Consider the following 16588-nt stretch of genomic DNA (forward strand, 5'->3'; position numbering starts at 1 on the left):
ACTCGTTTCACTTGTTTTTTCGGTTGTTTGTAGTAAAGAGGGCTTGCTGGAAGAGTCTGTCTATTCCACCATCTTGGCTGTGCTTCGCTTCATCCCTTTTTCATGACTACATAGTGCTTTCTGCTGGTTACCAATAACATATATGCTAGACTGTTTTCCATATAATCGCTTATATGCTCTGTTTTTTCAGTTCTTTTTTCTCTTTGTGCTATGGTTTGGATATAATTTTTAGATCTGTTTTTAGGTTGATTGTGCTTGACCTTCTGCATATCCCTTCTGCTGTTAAAGCTATTCAATGTGTTCATCATTTTAGATACTGTATTATTTTCAATTCCTTAAAAATTTTAGCATATCAGTTTTCATTTTTTTAAACTCCTTGTCTCATAACTCCAGGATCTGGATCATTTATGTTGTTTTGTTAAGTGCCATCAAGTTGGTTCTGACTCACAGCGACCTCATATACACTAGAACGAAACACTGCTTGGTTCTGCACCATCCTCATGATGGTTGCTCTTTGAGCTCATTGTTGCAGCCACTGTGTCAATCCATCTCTGTAAAGGTCTTCCTCTTTTTTGCTGGCCTTCTACTTTATCAAGCATGATCCCTCCTGATAACATGTCCAAAGTATGTAAGATGAAGTCTTGCCATTCTCTCATCTAAGGAGCTTTCTGACTATACTTCTTCCAAGACAGATTTGTTTGTTCTTCTGGTAGTCCATGGTATATTCAATATTCTTCGCCAACGCAATTCAGAGACATCAATTCATCTTCAGTCTTCCTTATTCATTGTCCAGCTTTCACATGCATATGAGATGATTGAAAACACCATGGCTTGAGTGAGTTTGAGACCCATCTTAGTCCTCATCTATAGTTCTACTTTACATTTTTCCCTCTTGATTATATGCCATGTTTCCTGCCTCCTCACATGTCTAGTCATTTTTATTGTACTTTGGACTTTGTTCATAAAAGGACCATACCAGTTTCACATGGGATCTTCTACCAGTGAGGAAGCTCCCTTACCCCTTAATTAGGTTGCTTAAAGGGCTGATGACTTAAATCCAATCAGTGTTTAAGCTGAAAGGGGTTGAGTTATAGCCCCAGTGAGACACAGTCCACTTCCAGTTCTCCATTCTCCCACGGTAGTTCCCAGGCTCTGGATTGAGAGCATCCTTAGCCCCCTCTACCCTGAATTAGAGAAGACTGAGTCCCGCCTTAAATTAGCTCTTTAGCTTCTCATTTGATGCAACTACAGTATTTAGCAAATGTCTTGAGGGGGATACTGTCTGTTGCAAATTCTCTCTGTAGCACTGGAGACTGGGGCCCACTTCACTCTGCTTTTCAGGCCCCCCCCCCGCCCCCCCGCCATTTGCTCCAGAACTCAGCCAAATGTCTCGGCCTTGCTTTTGGGACTCTTATTTCCAATCTATCAAGCCAGCTCATATGGCATCAAAAGCTCCTCTGGGGATGGAGGGGGATCCCTTGCCTCTCCCAGTTGAGTCCTTCTGCTTGGACCATGCCAGGTCCTCCAAGCCCAGAATCTGCAAATGCCTTGGGGATGAACAGTGCATGAGGTTGGAGTGAGCTCACTGAGGGGGGTGGGGGGAGGCCCCCTGGAATTTCAGCTTTTCTAGTGCTTGTTGTTACACAGCTCTCCAGTGTCCTTAAAACGGTTGTTCCCCGCATTTGCGGTGGAAGTGCAGCCGCTGGGTGCCACCCCACCTGGCCCTCTCCAAGCGCCTAGCGGACGCTGACCTTATCCTGGCTATTTTACTTTCAAGCCCAAACTTCCCCTTTGCGAAGCAAAAACCTAATCACTGTGCTTCCATTTTTCAACCGTAAAGAACGACTAACAGTCTACACTTCGCAGAGCGGTGGGGAGGTTAAGCGAACTAGTCCAGGTAGGGGACTCTGGCTCCATTTCCGTCGTCCATAACGGGCAGTTCCCTCAGCTCAGGAGGGTCTCTGCCCGCCCCTCCCGGGGCAGCCTGGCTCCCTCACCACCCCACAAGTCCACTCCTCTCCTGGGCCGCACGCCCACCACTGTCCGCATGGGGGCGGTGCTGGGCCCCGGGGCTCGCGCGGCCGCGGGAGGCGGTGCCCGCGGAGTGCGGCTGCGCGCGGGCGCCCGATCGGGGCGGGGCCTCCTCCTCCGAGAGCCTGCGCGCACTGCGCCTGCGCGGGCCGAGGGCGGTGGCTTGGCGCCTAGCGGGGACCATCGGCCTCTCAGGCCGGCGGTGCCAGCGGCGCTGAGCAGAGGAACCGGCTCAGGTAGGTCTCCTGGTTCTGCAGCGGGCGGCTGGACCGTGCGCTGAGGCACGACATTCCAGGTAAGGGGCCCTCGCCCCCAGCCGTGCCTCGGAGGGCGGGCCGGGTGCTGAGGAGGCTGCAGGACCGAGGCCTCCGCCCGCTTTTGGGGTCGGCAGGAAGGGTCGACAGGTCGGCGCCTTCCCGACGTCTCCTCGGCGCTCTGGCGACTGACGGCGAGCTCGGCCCTCCGCGCCCTGCACCTCCGGCACCGCACCCCTTCCGGACCCCGCCCCTCTGCTCCCCTTCCTCTGCATCACCCCCTTTCCTCTCCACTGCCACACTCCCTTTCCTGCATCATGCCCCCTCCTCTGCGCACATCTGCGCCACCCTGTCTTTCCTGTCTCCTCCCACCGCACCCCTTTCCCTCCCCCCTCTCCCCATCACACCCCTTTCCCTCCCGCTTTCTCCCCATCACGCCCCTTTCCTTCCCCCCTTCTGTCCCTCACGCCCCTTTCCCCCCGGTTTCTCCCCATCACACCCCTTTGCCTCCCCTTCTCCCTGTCACTCCCCTTTCTCTCCCCCTTCTCCCCCTCACGCCCCTTTCCCTCCCCCATCACCCCCTTTCCCTCCCCCCTTCTCTCTGTCACCCCCCTTTCCCCCGGCTTCTCCCCATCACAACCCTTTCCCTCCCCCTTCTCCCTGTCACTCCCCTTTCTCTCCCCCTTCTCCCCCTAATGCCCCTTTCCCTCCCCCCTTCTTCCCATCGCCCCTTCCCCCTTCTCTCTGTCGCTCCCCTTTGCCTCCCCCTTCTCCCCATCACGCCCCTTTCCCTCCCCTTCTCTCTGTCACTCCCCTCTCCCTCCCCCTTCTCCCCATCACAGCCCTTTCCCTCCCCCTTCTCCCGTCACTCCCCTTTCCTTCCCCGTTCTTCCCGTCACGCCCCTTCCTTCCCCCTTCTCCCCATCATGCCCCTTTCCCTCCCCCTTCTCCCCATCATGCCCTTTTCCCTTCAACTTCTCCCCACCATGCCTCTTTCCCTCCCCCCTTCTCCCCACCACCCCCCTTTCCTTTCTCCCTTCTCTCCATCACACCCACCTTCCCTCCACCTTCTCCATCCATCACCATCTGTCCACCTCTTCCCTCACCACACCCTGTCCTCATCCAGCCACTCTTCCTGACCTCACACCCCTCTCCCCGTCTCCTTTAGTCCCTTGTGCTTCCTGCACATCATTCCTGCTTCATCTTCCCTTTTCTCCTGACCTCTTATGACCCTGGTGGGGCAGTGGTTAAACATTTGGCTGTTAACCAAAAGGTTGGCAGTTGGAATCCACCAGCCACTCCTTGAAAACCCTATGGGGCAGTTCTGCTCGGACCTATAGCACGCTATGAGTCGGAATCTACTTGAAGGCAATGGGTTTTTCCCCCACTGAGCCTTAGATGAGCAGGAGCTGCCCTGACCTTGCTTGACCCCATCCTGGCCTTGTCCTGGCCCTGTCCTGGTCCTCCCCCATTCTGGCTGGGCTACTGCGCCACCCACCACATCCAGCTCTTTCCTGATTTTCTTCGGGCTGTATCATCCACATTTGCTTGGGTCGAGCGTGCCCTCTTCCTCCTCTGCCCAAATCCAACTTGTCCTTTAAGATCAAGGTCACATTTTACCATTTCTCTGAAATTTTCTTATCTTTTCCTCAAGACTCTTAGAATTCAAAGGAATTTATCAACTAACATAACCTTCAACCCTCTGCTGTTCCTTAATTTTTTATGTAATATAATTTCACTTTTTATGTGTTTATTTTTATATTCTGCTGAGTTGAAAGCTCCTCGTATTCAGTCAGGATTATGGCACAGAAACAAACAGTCCCAGAATCTCAGTAGCTTAAAGCAAGAAAGATCTTTCTCTCTCTGTGCCAGTTAAGACAGGCTATATTATCCTACAAAAACTTCCCCCAAATCACTGAGATCTGGTTTAGAAACAGCTGCAGTTTGCTCATCCAAGTTGGTTAAGCTGCAGTAACCAAAAATCAACAAAAGTTTGGGGCTTAACCTAGTTTTTTGTTGATGTCATGAGTCTGCAAGGATTGGCAGAGGCGCCCTGCTTGTGGTGGCTGTCAGCCTGGAACCATGCCGATGGACTTTTAATCTCTGCCTGGAAGTGTCCCTTTCTTCTGTTCCCCCTTCCTTGGCCACAGCAAATCCCAGCTGCAGAGCTTGGAGGGCAGCAGGCAGGTGCATGGCTGCCATGAGCCCGTTGAGCTCTGAGTACCTATGCAGGGTCCCAGTGCACTAAACGCCTGTTGATTCATTTTACCAGATGAGACCATGGGGGCAATCTCACTGGCAGTTCTCAATCCTTTTTTACAGTGTTGGAATGAAATATTTGGTAGAACCCCTGCACACAAATCAGGTAAAGTCTTGGCCCAGCCATCTCTTCAGGTTAGGGTCTGAAAACACAGGCCTTCAAGTTAGGGTGGGCTGGTTTTCAGCATAGGCTGAGGTGTGTGCCAGCCCTCTGTCCAGGTCTGTGCTGTTTGGTGGCCTGGGTGGTTCATCAGCTCCGATTCTTGTGTGTTTCATGTCAGGTTTGCTCTGTCATCCATGGTCCTGTACCATATTGGGAAAACATCACATTGCGCCCTGAGGACATTCATTGTATGGTCAATATGTCGCATCATATTTGAGGACCTAGTGAGGGCATGGAGTCCTGGTGGCATAGCAGTTAAGAGCTCAGTTTTTTAACTAAAAGGCCAGCAGTTCAAATCCACCAGCCACTCCTTGGAAACTCTCTGGGGGCAGCTCTGCTCTGTCCTGTAGGGTGCCTGTGAGTTGGCACTGGATTTGCAGCACCAGCTACAATAGTGAGGGCCTGGCACCTAAACACAAGGAGCCTAACGGGTGCATTGTTGAAAGAGCATTGATGCGAACGATAGGGCGTTATCCAATGAAAATGCAACGTGTGTAAGTTAGTAAATATTCATCATTACAGAATTACAGATGTCACAGAAATGAGTATTAGGTCTTAATTTATGAAACAGAGTACCCGTTTTTAACAAAGAATTGCTGTGTACTTGGGGAAGAAAAACCCATATTCAACTCAAAGCGTAGTAGTGACTGTATTGTCAGTGAAAAAATAAGAATGGAGAATAAAGGAAAAGCCTCTGGAAGCTGAGAGACCCACGTTACCTGTTAGTGGAAACAGTTTAAACCCGAGATTGGGAACTCTAATTTGAGTTAAAGCTATCAGAGTTCCGAGAACAGAACTGACGTCTATTGTTTTAAATCAGCACAGTGATCCAACAGTGTTAACAGGTTTTGGCAAATGAATATAATCAGCAGCATGGAGGCTAGTGAAGAAAATACACATTAGTTGAAGTTTATAATTCTTAAATGGTTTTAATTCCCTCCGTAATGAATTGAGTTGATATATTTCATTTCTTTATCCTTCTTCGCACACGTTTTACTTCTTTTTGGTAGAGGACCTTTATCCTGGGCTTTAGAAATTAAATGAGCTTAATTATTAGCAATGTAACAATCACTTTCTCTTTTTTAAAGTAGAAACAGAGGAAAACATGAAACATGAAAGGCAGCAGCTATGAGGCAGAGCCTGAGAACACTATGGAGACTTCAGGTGACTGTACCGTATGCGAATTGCAGGTAATTTTGGCTTTGGATGTTAGAACCTGTAATTAAAGAACGTGTACGTTACGGAGAGCTAGGCACCAGTGCACAGTCCTGACCAAGGATGTGCCAGACAGGTTGAGCTTCTTTGGACTTTGGAAGGTGGCCACCGACAGTCAGGGTGCCTCAGTGTACTGGTGAGGCAGAGGACGCTCCGTGTGTGGAAGGTGACAGAATTCTGAATTGGGCATTCTAAACAATTGCAGTGAAATACTTAAGACGCCCCAAAACATCACAGCCAACTAGGATTCCAGACGCCCCAAAACATCACAGCCAACTAGGATTCCAGTTTTAGCACGTGAGCTGCTGAAGCAGGTACATTTTCTTAGTCATTTAATAAAGACGTGGACATAATGCCCATAATGTCAAAGGCAGGCTTGGCGTATTAAAGGAGATTTATGTGTTCCTGCTGTCCTTCTGCCTGGGATCTGCATATCGTCTCATACAAGTTAGCAGTAAAAGAAGGCATCTTATTTTAAGTGAATTTTAAGGACTGTTGATTATGTGAAATTAAAAAACAAATGAAATACTCAATATTTTTAAACATTAAACTTTATATGATATCAATTTAAATTTTTTTTTTCTTTCATTCTAAAGATTACTCTGATTTTATTTGGGAATTTTATTTATAGTATCTTTGATTAGTCTATTTTTAATAATTAAAATGTTTTAATTTATATTCATAAATTTATATTCATAAATTAAAACATTTTAATTATTAAAAATAGACTGAATTTAATTATTAAAAATAGACTGAATTTTGGAGAAAATTTAAGAATATTAAAACGTTTAGAGAGTAATATTACTAATATCAAAAATATAATATCCAGAATTGAAAACTTGTTAACCTTTTCTCATATTTGTATATATATATTTATACATAAATGTAAATGAGATAACAGTAGGTACAGTTTGTTCTCCAGTCCCACGCTCATTCCTCTTCCACTCTGTGCAGAGGAAACACTGCGGTGAATTAGGAATTTGGTATGTGTGCTTCTGCACAATTTTCTTCGTTCTTTTGCCTTATGTAAGGATCCTTGAACGATATATGGTATTATTTGTGTGTGCGTTGTAGAATTTACCTAAGTGTTATCTTACTGCAATGAATAAGTCGTTGGCCTTGCAAGATTCTGTCATGGGATCTCCAGTGTCGTTTCTGTCACCAAGGCCTTATTTTCTAACTACCAATCTTTCTTTGTTTCCAACTTTTGCATTCCAATTACCAGTAATTATCAATGCATCTTGATTGCATGTCTGATCAATTTCAGACAGCAGAAGTTGGTAAAAATCTTCAATTTCTTCATCTTTGGCGTTAGTGGTTGATGTGTAAATTTGAATAAAAGTTGTATTAAGTGGTCTTCCTTCTAGGCGTATAGATACTATCCTGTCATTGACAGCGTTGTGCTTCAGGATAGGTCCTGAAATGTTCTTTTCAATGATGAATGTGATGCCCTTTCTCTTCAATTTGTCATTCCTGGTATAGTAGACCATATGATTGTCTGATTCATAATGGCCAATACCAGTCCATTTCAGCTCAGTAGTGCCTAGGATATCGCTCTTTATGCATTCCATTTCATTTTTGATGATTTCCAATTTTCTTTGATTCATGCTTCATACATTCCGTGTTCCAATTATTAATGAACGTTTGTAGCTGTTTCTTCTCATTTTGAGTCATGCCACATTAGCAAATGAAGGTCCCAAAAGATTTACTCCATCCATTTAATTAAGATCAACTCTACCTATCTTGTCCTATAGGGTCGCTATGAGTCAATATCGACTCGACGGCACTGGGACTGGGGCTACTTTGAGATGGCAGCTCTTCCCCAGTTAATTTTTCGTGCCTTTGTATCTGAAGGGCTCATTTTCCAGCACTATATCGAACAGTGTTCCATTGCTATTCATAAGGTTTTCACTGGCCAGTTTTTAAAGAAGTAGACTGCCAGGTCCTTCTACCTAGCTTGTCTCAGTCTGGAAGTGCCACTGAAACCTGTCCACCGTGGGTGATCCTGTTGGTGTTCAAAATCTGGTGGCAGAGCTTCCAGCATCAGAGCGACATGCAGGCCACCACAGTAGGGCAGACTGACAGACGAGTGTATCTGTGGAAGCAGATGATGGAGAAGCTCAATTATCATCAGTGAGAACAAGGTGAGGGGCCAACTGTGGAACAGACCATCAGTTGCTCATATGTAAGTTCAAATCGAAGCTGAAGAAATTAAAACAAGGCTACAGGATCCAGAGTACAGCTTTGAGTATATCCCACTTGAATTTAGAGACCATCTCAAGAATAGAATTGACCCATTGAACACTAATGACTGAAGACCAGATGCATTGTGGGATGACATCAAGGACATCATACATGAAGAAAGCAAAAGGTCATTAAAAAGACAGGAAAGAAGAAGTGACCAAAATGGATGTTGGAAGAGACTGTGAAACTTGCTCTTCAATGTGGAGTAGCTAAAGTGAATGGAAGAAATGTTGAAGTAAAAGAGCTAAGCAGAAGGTTTTAAAAGATGGCTGGAGAAGATGAAGTATTATAATGAAATGTGCAAAGACCTGGAGTTAAAAAAGAAAAAGATAACACCATGTTTGGCATCTTTTAAGCTGAGAGAACTGAAGAAAACATTCAAGCCTCGAGTTAAAATATTGAAGGATTCTATGGGTAAAATATTGAATGACACAGGAAACATCAAAAGAAGGTGGAAGGAATACCAGAGTCACTGTACCAAAAACAATTGGTTGACATTCAGTGATTTCGGGAGGTAGTATATGATCAGGAACCGATGGTATTGAAGGAAGAAGTCCAAGCTGCACTGGAGGCATTGGTGAAAAACAGGGCCCCAGGAATACCAATTAAGATGCTTCAACAAATGATTGCAACGCTGGAAGTGCTCATTTGTCTATGCCAAGGAATTTGGAAGATAGCTACCTGGCCAGCTGACTGGAAGAGATCCATATTTGTGCCCATTTCAAAGAAAAGTGATCCAACAGAATGAGGAAATTGTCGAATAATATTATTCATATCATACACAAGTAAAATTTTGCTGAAGATCATTCAAAAGTCATTGTAGCAGGACCTTAGCAGGGAACTGCAAGAAATATAAGCCGGATTCAAAAGAAGATGTGGAACGAGGAATATCATTACTGATGTCAGATGGATCTTGGCTGAAAGCAGAGAATACCGGAAGGATGTTTACCTGTGGTTTATTGACTATGCAAAGGCATTCGACTGTGTGGATCATAACAAATTGTGGATAACGTGAAGAATGGGAATTCTGGAACACTTAATTGTGCTCATGAGGAGCCTGTACGTAGGCCAAGAGGCAGTCATTGGAACAGAACAAGGGGATACTGCATGGTTTAAAATCAGGAATGGGGTGTAACAGGGTTTCATTCTTTCACCATACTGTCTTAGTCATCTAGTGCTGCTGTAACAGAATTACCACGAGTGGATGGCTTTATTCTCTCATAGTGTAGGAGGCTAGAAAAAAATGGAAGTCCGAATTTAGGGCACTAGCTCGAGGGAAAGGCTTTCTGTGTCTGTCAACTCTGGAGGAAGGTCCTTGTCATCGATTTTTCTCTGGTCCAGGAGCTTTTCTGCACAGAAACTCTGGGTCCAAAGGACGTGCTCTGCTCCTGGCATGGCTTTTTTGGTTGTATGAGGTCCCCATGTTCTCTACTCACTTCTCTCTTCTATATCTCAGAGATTGGCTCAAGACACAGTCCAATCTTGTAGACTGAGTCCTGCCTTATTAACATAACTGCAGTTAATCCCATCTCATCAATGTCATGGACCTAGGATTTACACCACATAGGGAAATCACACCAGATGACAAAATGATGGACAGTGGTACATACTGGGAATCGTGGCCTAGCCACATTGATACACATGTTTTTGGGGGGCACAGTGTAATCCATAACACTTAGTCTCTATGCTGAGCAGATAATCCAAGAAGCTGGACTGTATGAAGAAAAACGCGGCATCAGGATTGGAGGAAGACTCCTTAACAACCTGCATTATGCAGATGACACAACCTTGCTTGCTGAAAGTGAAGAGGACTTGAAGCACTTACTGATGAAGATCAAACACTACAGACTACAATACAGATTATACCTCAAAATAAGGGAGACAAAAATTCTCACAACTAGTAAGCAATATCTTAATAAACAGGGAAGATACCGAAGTTGTCAAGGATTTCATTTTACTTGGATTCACAAACAACACCCATGGAAGCAACAGTGAAGAAATCAGACAACTCACTGCACAGGACAAATCTGCTGCAGAAGACTTCTTTAATGTGTTGAAAAACAAAGATGTCACTTTGAGGACTAAGGTGTGCCTGACCCAAACCATGGTATTTTCAATTGCCTCATACATGTGTGAAAGCTAGACAGTGAATAAGGATGACTGAAGGAGAACTGATGCCTTTGAGTTACGGTGTTGTTTACAGAATGTAATATGGACTTCCAGAAGAACAAACATATCTGTCTTGGAAGAAGTACAGCCAGAGTGCTCCATGGAAATGAGAATGGCGAGACTTCATCTCATGTACTTTGGACGTGTTATCAGGAGGCACTGGTCCCTGGAGGAGGACATTATGCTTGGTAAGGTAGTGGGTCAGCAAAATAGAGGAAGACTCTCACCAAGATGGATTGACATATTGGCTGCGGCAGTGGGGTTAAACATAGCAATGATTGTTAGGATGGCACAGGACTGAGTAGTGTATCGTTCTGTTGTACGTGGGGTCGTGGTGAATCGGAACCTACTCTGAGACATTTAGCAAGAGCAACCAAAAAAAAAAAAAAAAAAACAACCAAACCTGCTGCCGAGGAGTCGATTCTGAATCATAGCGACCCTATAGGACAGAGTAGAACTGTCCCACAGGGTTTCCAAGGAGTGGCTGGTGGATTCAAACTGCCGACCTTTTGGTTGATAGTCAGTCTCTTAACTAATGGGCCACGAGGGCTTGTAATACGACTTGTTGCATTATGAACCATGTCTCTTACTGCTGCAGCCAACCCTCAAAGCATGTGGACATGCAATGAATTATATATTTGGAAAAAACTAATTTTGATAAGGAGAATGTAGTTTAGTTCTGGAGTCATAGTCTTTTGGGGATTAAACCAAACCTGTTACCTCGAGTCGATTCCGACTCATAGTGACCCCATAGGGCAGAGTAGAACTTCCCCATAGTGTTTCCAAGGAGCACCTGGTAGATTCGAACTGCCAACCTTTTGGTTAGCAGCCGTAGCACTTAACCACTATGTCACCAGGGTTTCCTTTTTGGGAATGTTACCTGAATGGGGCCTGTGCCCTGGAGCAGTTGAGCCAGTGAAACGTGAGATAAGTTTGTTAGGAGGTGACACTAACGAAGGGGCCCGGGCAGCAATGCGGGCTGTTCTTTATGGAGACCCCCAAAAGCAATTTTTACATCAGAGCTTATATATCATTTTGGCAAGAATTACCTAATGTTTTTAAGCACATATCCCACAGCTGGTCATATACATCACAAAACAACTACAGGAAACTCTTAACTAAAGATATGCACGTCAGACATCTGGACTCTAATCTGTATGTTTGTAACAGGCTGAAAACACGTAAGACTCTCTCGGCTAGTGGAACTTACCTGCCAAGTCCACTCTGACTGAGATAAGGAGTAAGAAAGAAAGTTGCAAACCAAAAGTGCCGGGCACCTTCCTAGCTGCCGTCTTCTATACAGGCTGAAGGCCATTTCTCAGGAGAACAAAGAAGGGGAGAGAGACCAAGGCCACAGGAGCCGAGATGGCTCTGCATCCCTTTGGAAAGAGACCAGTACAGCTGGTGCAATAAAAAAAATGCTTATAGATTACTTAGAGCATCATTATGGGTTTAGTTATATCAGAGTCTCAATCACCCATTCTGAAAAGGAGAAAACATGTTGCGAGGTATTAGGGTCACAGGAGTGCCCAGTTTTTTCTCTAATGTAGCTTTGTTCACAGTAAAAAACCAAACCAAACCCGTTGCCGTCAAGTTGATTCCAACTCATAGCAACCCTATAGGACAGAGTAGAACTGCCCCATAGAGTTTCCAAGGAGCGCCTGGCGGATTCAAACAGCCAACCCTTTGGTTAGCAGCTGTAGCACTTAACCACTACGCCATCAGGGTTCAAGGTCTTAAAGGCTGCCAAAAAAGCAGCCACCTGAGAACAGTAGCGTCTGGGAACTTAAAAGCTCCAGCAGGCAGCCAGCCATCCCAAAGACTCCAAGTCCTGGTAGGAGACCGATAGCTCCTTTTGTGGGTCATCTGCGCCCCCTAGTGGTGGCTTGATCCAAGGGGTGAGGTGTATATGTGAACTTTAGATATGAGGGTTGGGCCTAACTGAATTAGATGACTCCGGGCCTTAATTAAAACTGCATTCTGAACTAAACTGAAATCCTCACTTCTGCTGTCTGTAAAAGACAATTCAGCCTCTTTGTAAAAGTTTAACTACTTGTAACACAAAGAAAGGAGGAGTCAGGATTTCTAGCTTGGATGAGGAATTAATTGTTGAAGTTGTCAAAAATGTTTACTCAGCTTGGTCTGAAAAGAATGCCTTGCTCATTCCCAAACCAAACCAAACCTGCTGCCGTCGAGTCTATTCTGACTCATAGCGACCATATAGAGCAGAGCAGAACTGCCCCATAGAGTTTCCAAGGAGCGCCTGGCGGATTCAAACTGCTGACCCTTTGCTTAGCAGGTGTAGCACTTAACCACTATGCCCCCAGGGTTTCCTGCTCATCCCCGGAGACCAGGAAATAGGAGCACAATTCATAAGGATAAAACATAGCCTGTAACTGTCTCTTTGACCCAGATAAACTAAAACAGCTAGCCTTAGTTCTAGATGGGAACGCTGGTGGTGGAGGCCACACCCCAGGGAAACTCCCTTTACGTTGGATAAGGGAGGTGATCTTGGATCAGGGAGGTGCCGTGAGTAAGGGTGGCGTTACAATCCCACCCCAATCCTCTTTAGCATAAAATTACAATCACAAAATGGAGGCCAGTCACACAATACTGGGAATCATGGCCTAACCAAGTCCACACATATTTTTGGGGGACTCAGTTCAGTGCATGACACATACCACTTGTAAATCCCTACTGTGTAACTTCCCCGTGTGTGCGTCTGTGAGCCCAGCTCTTTTTTTGTTTCACCTGATAAAAGCTGCTCCCTCTCTTTGCAAGTCGGAACACACCACAGCCTTTGCTTAAATGCTAACGTGTGTGTTTCCCACTTCGTGAAATGTGTTTATATCCTTCAATAAATCTGTGTTTTAATTTCTAGCAAAGCATAAGTCCTGGTGTGTTTTCACTACATGAGTTACTCTGAGTCCAGTGACCTCGAAACAACCACTCTTATGTTTGTGATGTGTCTTTATACTATGTTTGCAATCTACGTTTTGTTTGTTTTGAGTGGTTGTGTTTTAAATGGTTGTGCACATATAGCAAAAACCAGCTTTCTTAACATAAACATCCCATATGTGCGTGTGTAACCAAATATTCTAAATGGCCACAATGTTTCATCTGGTGAATATAATTTGCTCATTTGATTGTTGTTGGGCAATCAATTTATTATTTTTCAACATGGCAGTGAATCCCTCCTGCAAGTACATCTTGCTCTTTACTTTGAAGTCTTTCCTTAGAATAGATTCCTCACAGTGGTATTTCTGGATCAAAGAGTATGAATATTGTAGTGTCATTTTTTTTTCTGCCCAGCATTCATTTACCCTTCTCTTGGTAAAACAACTCCTTCCCCATGCTCAAGCCATGTGGTTTGTATGAAGTGGAACCCCACTCTCAAGTCTAGGGATGAACTCCAATTGGCTTAATATAGCCAGTATATTCCATCCCTCTGGCCAGTTTGACGAGAGCCAGGATAGGCATATAAAAAATAACCCTCTCCAAACCAGTGAGATTCAAAGTTATATTTACTGGGGGTTCTGAGAGTGAAAAATTTCCTTTCTTCTGTGGGAACTCTTAGAAGAGACTCTCCTTACCTGCTGTATGCGATGAGAGAAAGTGCTGTTCGCACTGCTGTGACCATTTGTCACCGTAAAGGGAACCTGTGGATTGGGGCGGAGGAGGCTGGTAGTGTGTAGAGTCCGAGGGTGAAGTTGGCTCTGGAAGGCGTGGCCTAGCAGTAGAAAGAACCTGAGTCCTCGGTGATTTTATATCAATGGCTGGTCAAACTTGATAAAAGGACAGTGATACCTTTCAACTTTGCAGTGCATCTCCCTTTGTAATTGTTTATGTTTTTACTGAGGCTTAATTTGCATAGATTAAAATGTACACATTCTAAGTGTAAAACTCCATGGGTTTTTACACACATGTAAGGTATATCCACCTCCCAGCTGAAGATACATTTCACTCAGCAAAATAACCTTGTGTCCCTTCCCAGTCAGTAACTCCTTGCCACTAACATAATCACCCTTTTGACTAATATCATCATGGTATGTTTATAGTGCTCTGTGTCTGTTTTTTGTGTCTCAGTATTATCTTTTAAGTTTTAGCTGTATTATTCTGCATATCAGTAGGGTTGTTTTTTTTTTTTTTTAAGCTGTGTGGTATTCCATTACATGCATGTACCACTGTTTTCTGTTTTCCTAGTTATTTTCAATTTTTAGCTATCATAAAGTTAAAAATATTCTTGTGTAATTTTGGGGGGAACATTTATACTTACTTCTTTTGAGTATGTCTATAGATGTAGAATTTCTAGGTCGTAGGGTAGGCACATGGTCCAAGAGTTTCCAAAGTTGTACCGTATTACATTCTTACCAGTGAGAGTTCCAGTTGCTCCATCCCCGCCTATGTTTGGTATTGCCAGTCTCCTCAGCGTTAGCCATTCCTGTATGTAGAGGTGACTCTTGTGATTGTATTGGCCTTTCTTATGCTCATTGGCCAATTGGATATGTTCTTATATGAAATGCCTGTTAAAGTCTGTTGTCTATTTTCAAACCGGGCTTACTGATTTGGAGATGTCCCTTGTATATTCTGGATATGAGTCCTTTATCAGAACTATGTACTGTGATTATTTTTTCCTAGTCTGTCACTGACTTTCACTTTCTTAAGGGTGTCTTTGATGAACAGAAGTTTTTAATTTTATAAAGCTCCAGTTTATCAGTTTTCTCTTATGATTAGTACCCTTTCTCTTTAAGCAATCTTCACCTGTTCTAAGGTCACGAAAAAATTCTCCTGTGAACTCTTCTAGAAGCTTTATAGTTTCAGCTTTCCTATTTGGGTCTGTGACCCATATCAAATTCATTTTGTGTGTGGTGTGAGGTAGAGGTCAAGGTTCATTTTTTCCCCTATTGATTTCTAGTTGTCATAGCATTCCTTATTTAAAAGACCTTCCTGTGGTGAAATTAGTTCCTTTATGTGGCCTTTTGCCTTGGTTCTTTCGAAAAACAGCTTGAGAGATTTTTCCCCTAAGCCCTGAAGAGTTATCTTTGCCCTAGTTTTCTACCCCAGAGGGTTTGTTACTTCTCTCCATGTCGATTGATATTTCTTGGGTAAGTTGTAAACAGCTTGGTTTTGATACTGTTTACCTGGTCCTGGGTTACAGCCTGCCCTGTGATTGGTATGCACCTTGTAAAAGTGGTCAATAGACGGCAAGCGAGGCGAGTTGCAGCCCAGCCGTTCCTGCTGTGCAGGTGAAGTCTCTGTGGCCTACTGAGAGGAAGCTGATCGACTTTTGGCCCCTGCTGGGAGGGGCTGTGCCTTGAAATTGACCAGGCGTTGCCTCTGTGTGTATGTATATACACGCGCGCGCACACACACGTATATACGTTGCTGTTAGGTGCTGTTGGGTCAGTTCTGACTCAGCGGTCCTGCACTGCCCGGCCCTGCGCCATCCTTACAGTGGCTGTGCTTGAGCCCGTTGTTGCGGCCACTCTGTCAGTCCATCTCCTTGAAGGTCTTCCTCTCTTGTGCTGACCCTCTGCTTTAGCAAGCATGATACCCTTCTCCAGGCACTGATCCCTCCTGATAACACGTCCAAAGTATGTGAGACGTAGTCTCACCATCCTTGCTTTTAAGGAGCATTCTGGTTGTACTTCTTCCAAGACAGATTTATCTGTTCTTTCAGCAGTCCATGGTATACTCAATATTCTTCTCCAACACCCCAATTCAGAGGTGTCAGTTCTTCTTCGGTCTTACTCATTGCCCAGCTTTTACAGGCGTGTGCGGTGATTGAAAACACCATGGCTTGGGTCAGGCACACATTAGTCTTCAAGGTGACATCCTTGCTTTTCAACGCTTTATAGAGGTCTTTTGCAGCCAATTTGCCCAACGCAATGCGTCTTTTGATTTCTTGACTGCTGCTTCCGTGGGTGTTGATGGTGGATCCAAGTAAAATGAAATCCTTGACAACTTCAATCTTTTCTCCGTTTATCATGATGTTGCTGATTGGTCCAGTTGTGAAGATTTTTGTTTTCTTTATGTTGAGGTGTAATCCATACTGAAGGCTGTGGTCTTTGACCTTCATTAGTAAGTGCTTCAAGTCCTCTTCACTTTCAGCAAGCAAGGTTGTGTCATCTGCATAATGCAGGTTGTTAATGAGTCTTCCTCCCATCCTGATGCCCTGTTCTTTTTCATATAGTACAGCTTCTTGGATGGATTATTCGCACAGCATATAGATTGAATAAGTGTGGTGAAAGGA

General features: G+C 44.6%; 1 protein-coding gene across 4 annotated transcripts in view; it reads left to right on the forward strand.

Annotated features, from left to right (window-relative positions):
• Window positions 1-2171: 2171 nt before the first annotated feature.
• PRMT2 (protein arginine methyltransferase 2) overlaps window positions 2172-16588 on the forward strand; it is a 51276-nt gene continuing 36859 nt past the window's right edge. Inside the window, exons 1-2 of one of the 4 annotated variants that reach the window (XM_049875089.1) lie at window positions 2172-2326; window positions 5796-5897. In XM_049875089.1, the coding sequence (XP_049731046.1) occupies window positions 5820-5897 (78 nt within the window). In that variant the 5' untranslated portion in view covers window positions 2172-2326; window positions 5796-5819. The remainder of the gene's footprint in view (window positions 2327-5795; window positions 5898-16588) is intronic. The other 3 variants (XM_049875090.1, XM_049875088.1, XM_049875091.1) reach the window with 3 other exon arrangements.

Source organism: Elephas maximus, chromosome 2, assembly GCF_024166365.1.
Source record: "Elephas maximus indicus isolate mEleMax1 chromosome 2, mEleMax1 primary haplotype, whole genome shotgun sequence".
Taxonomy (NCBI): Eukaryota; Metazoa; Chordata; class Mammalia; order Proboscidea; family Elephantidae; genus Elephas; species Elephas maximus.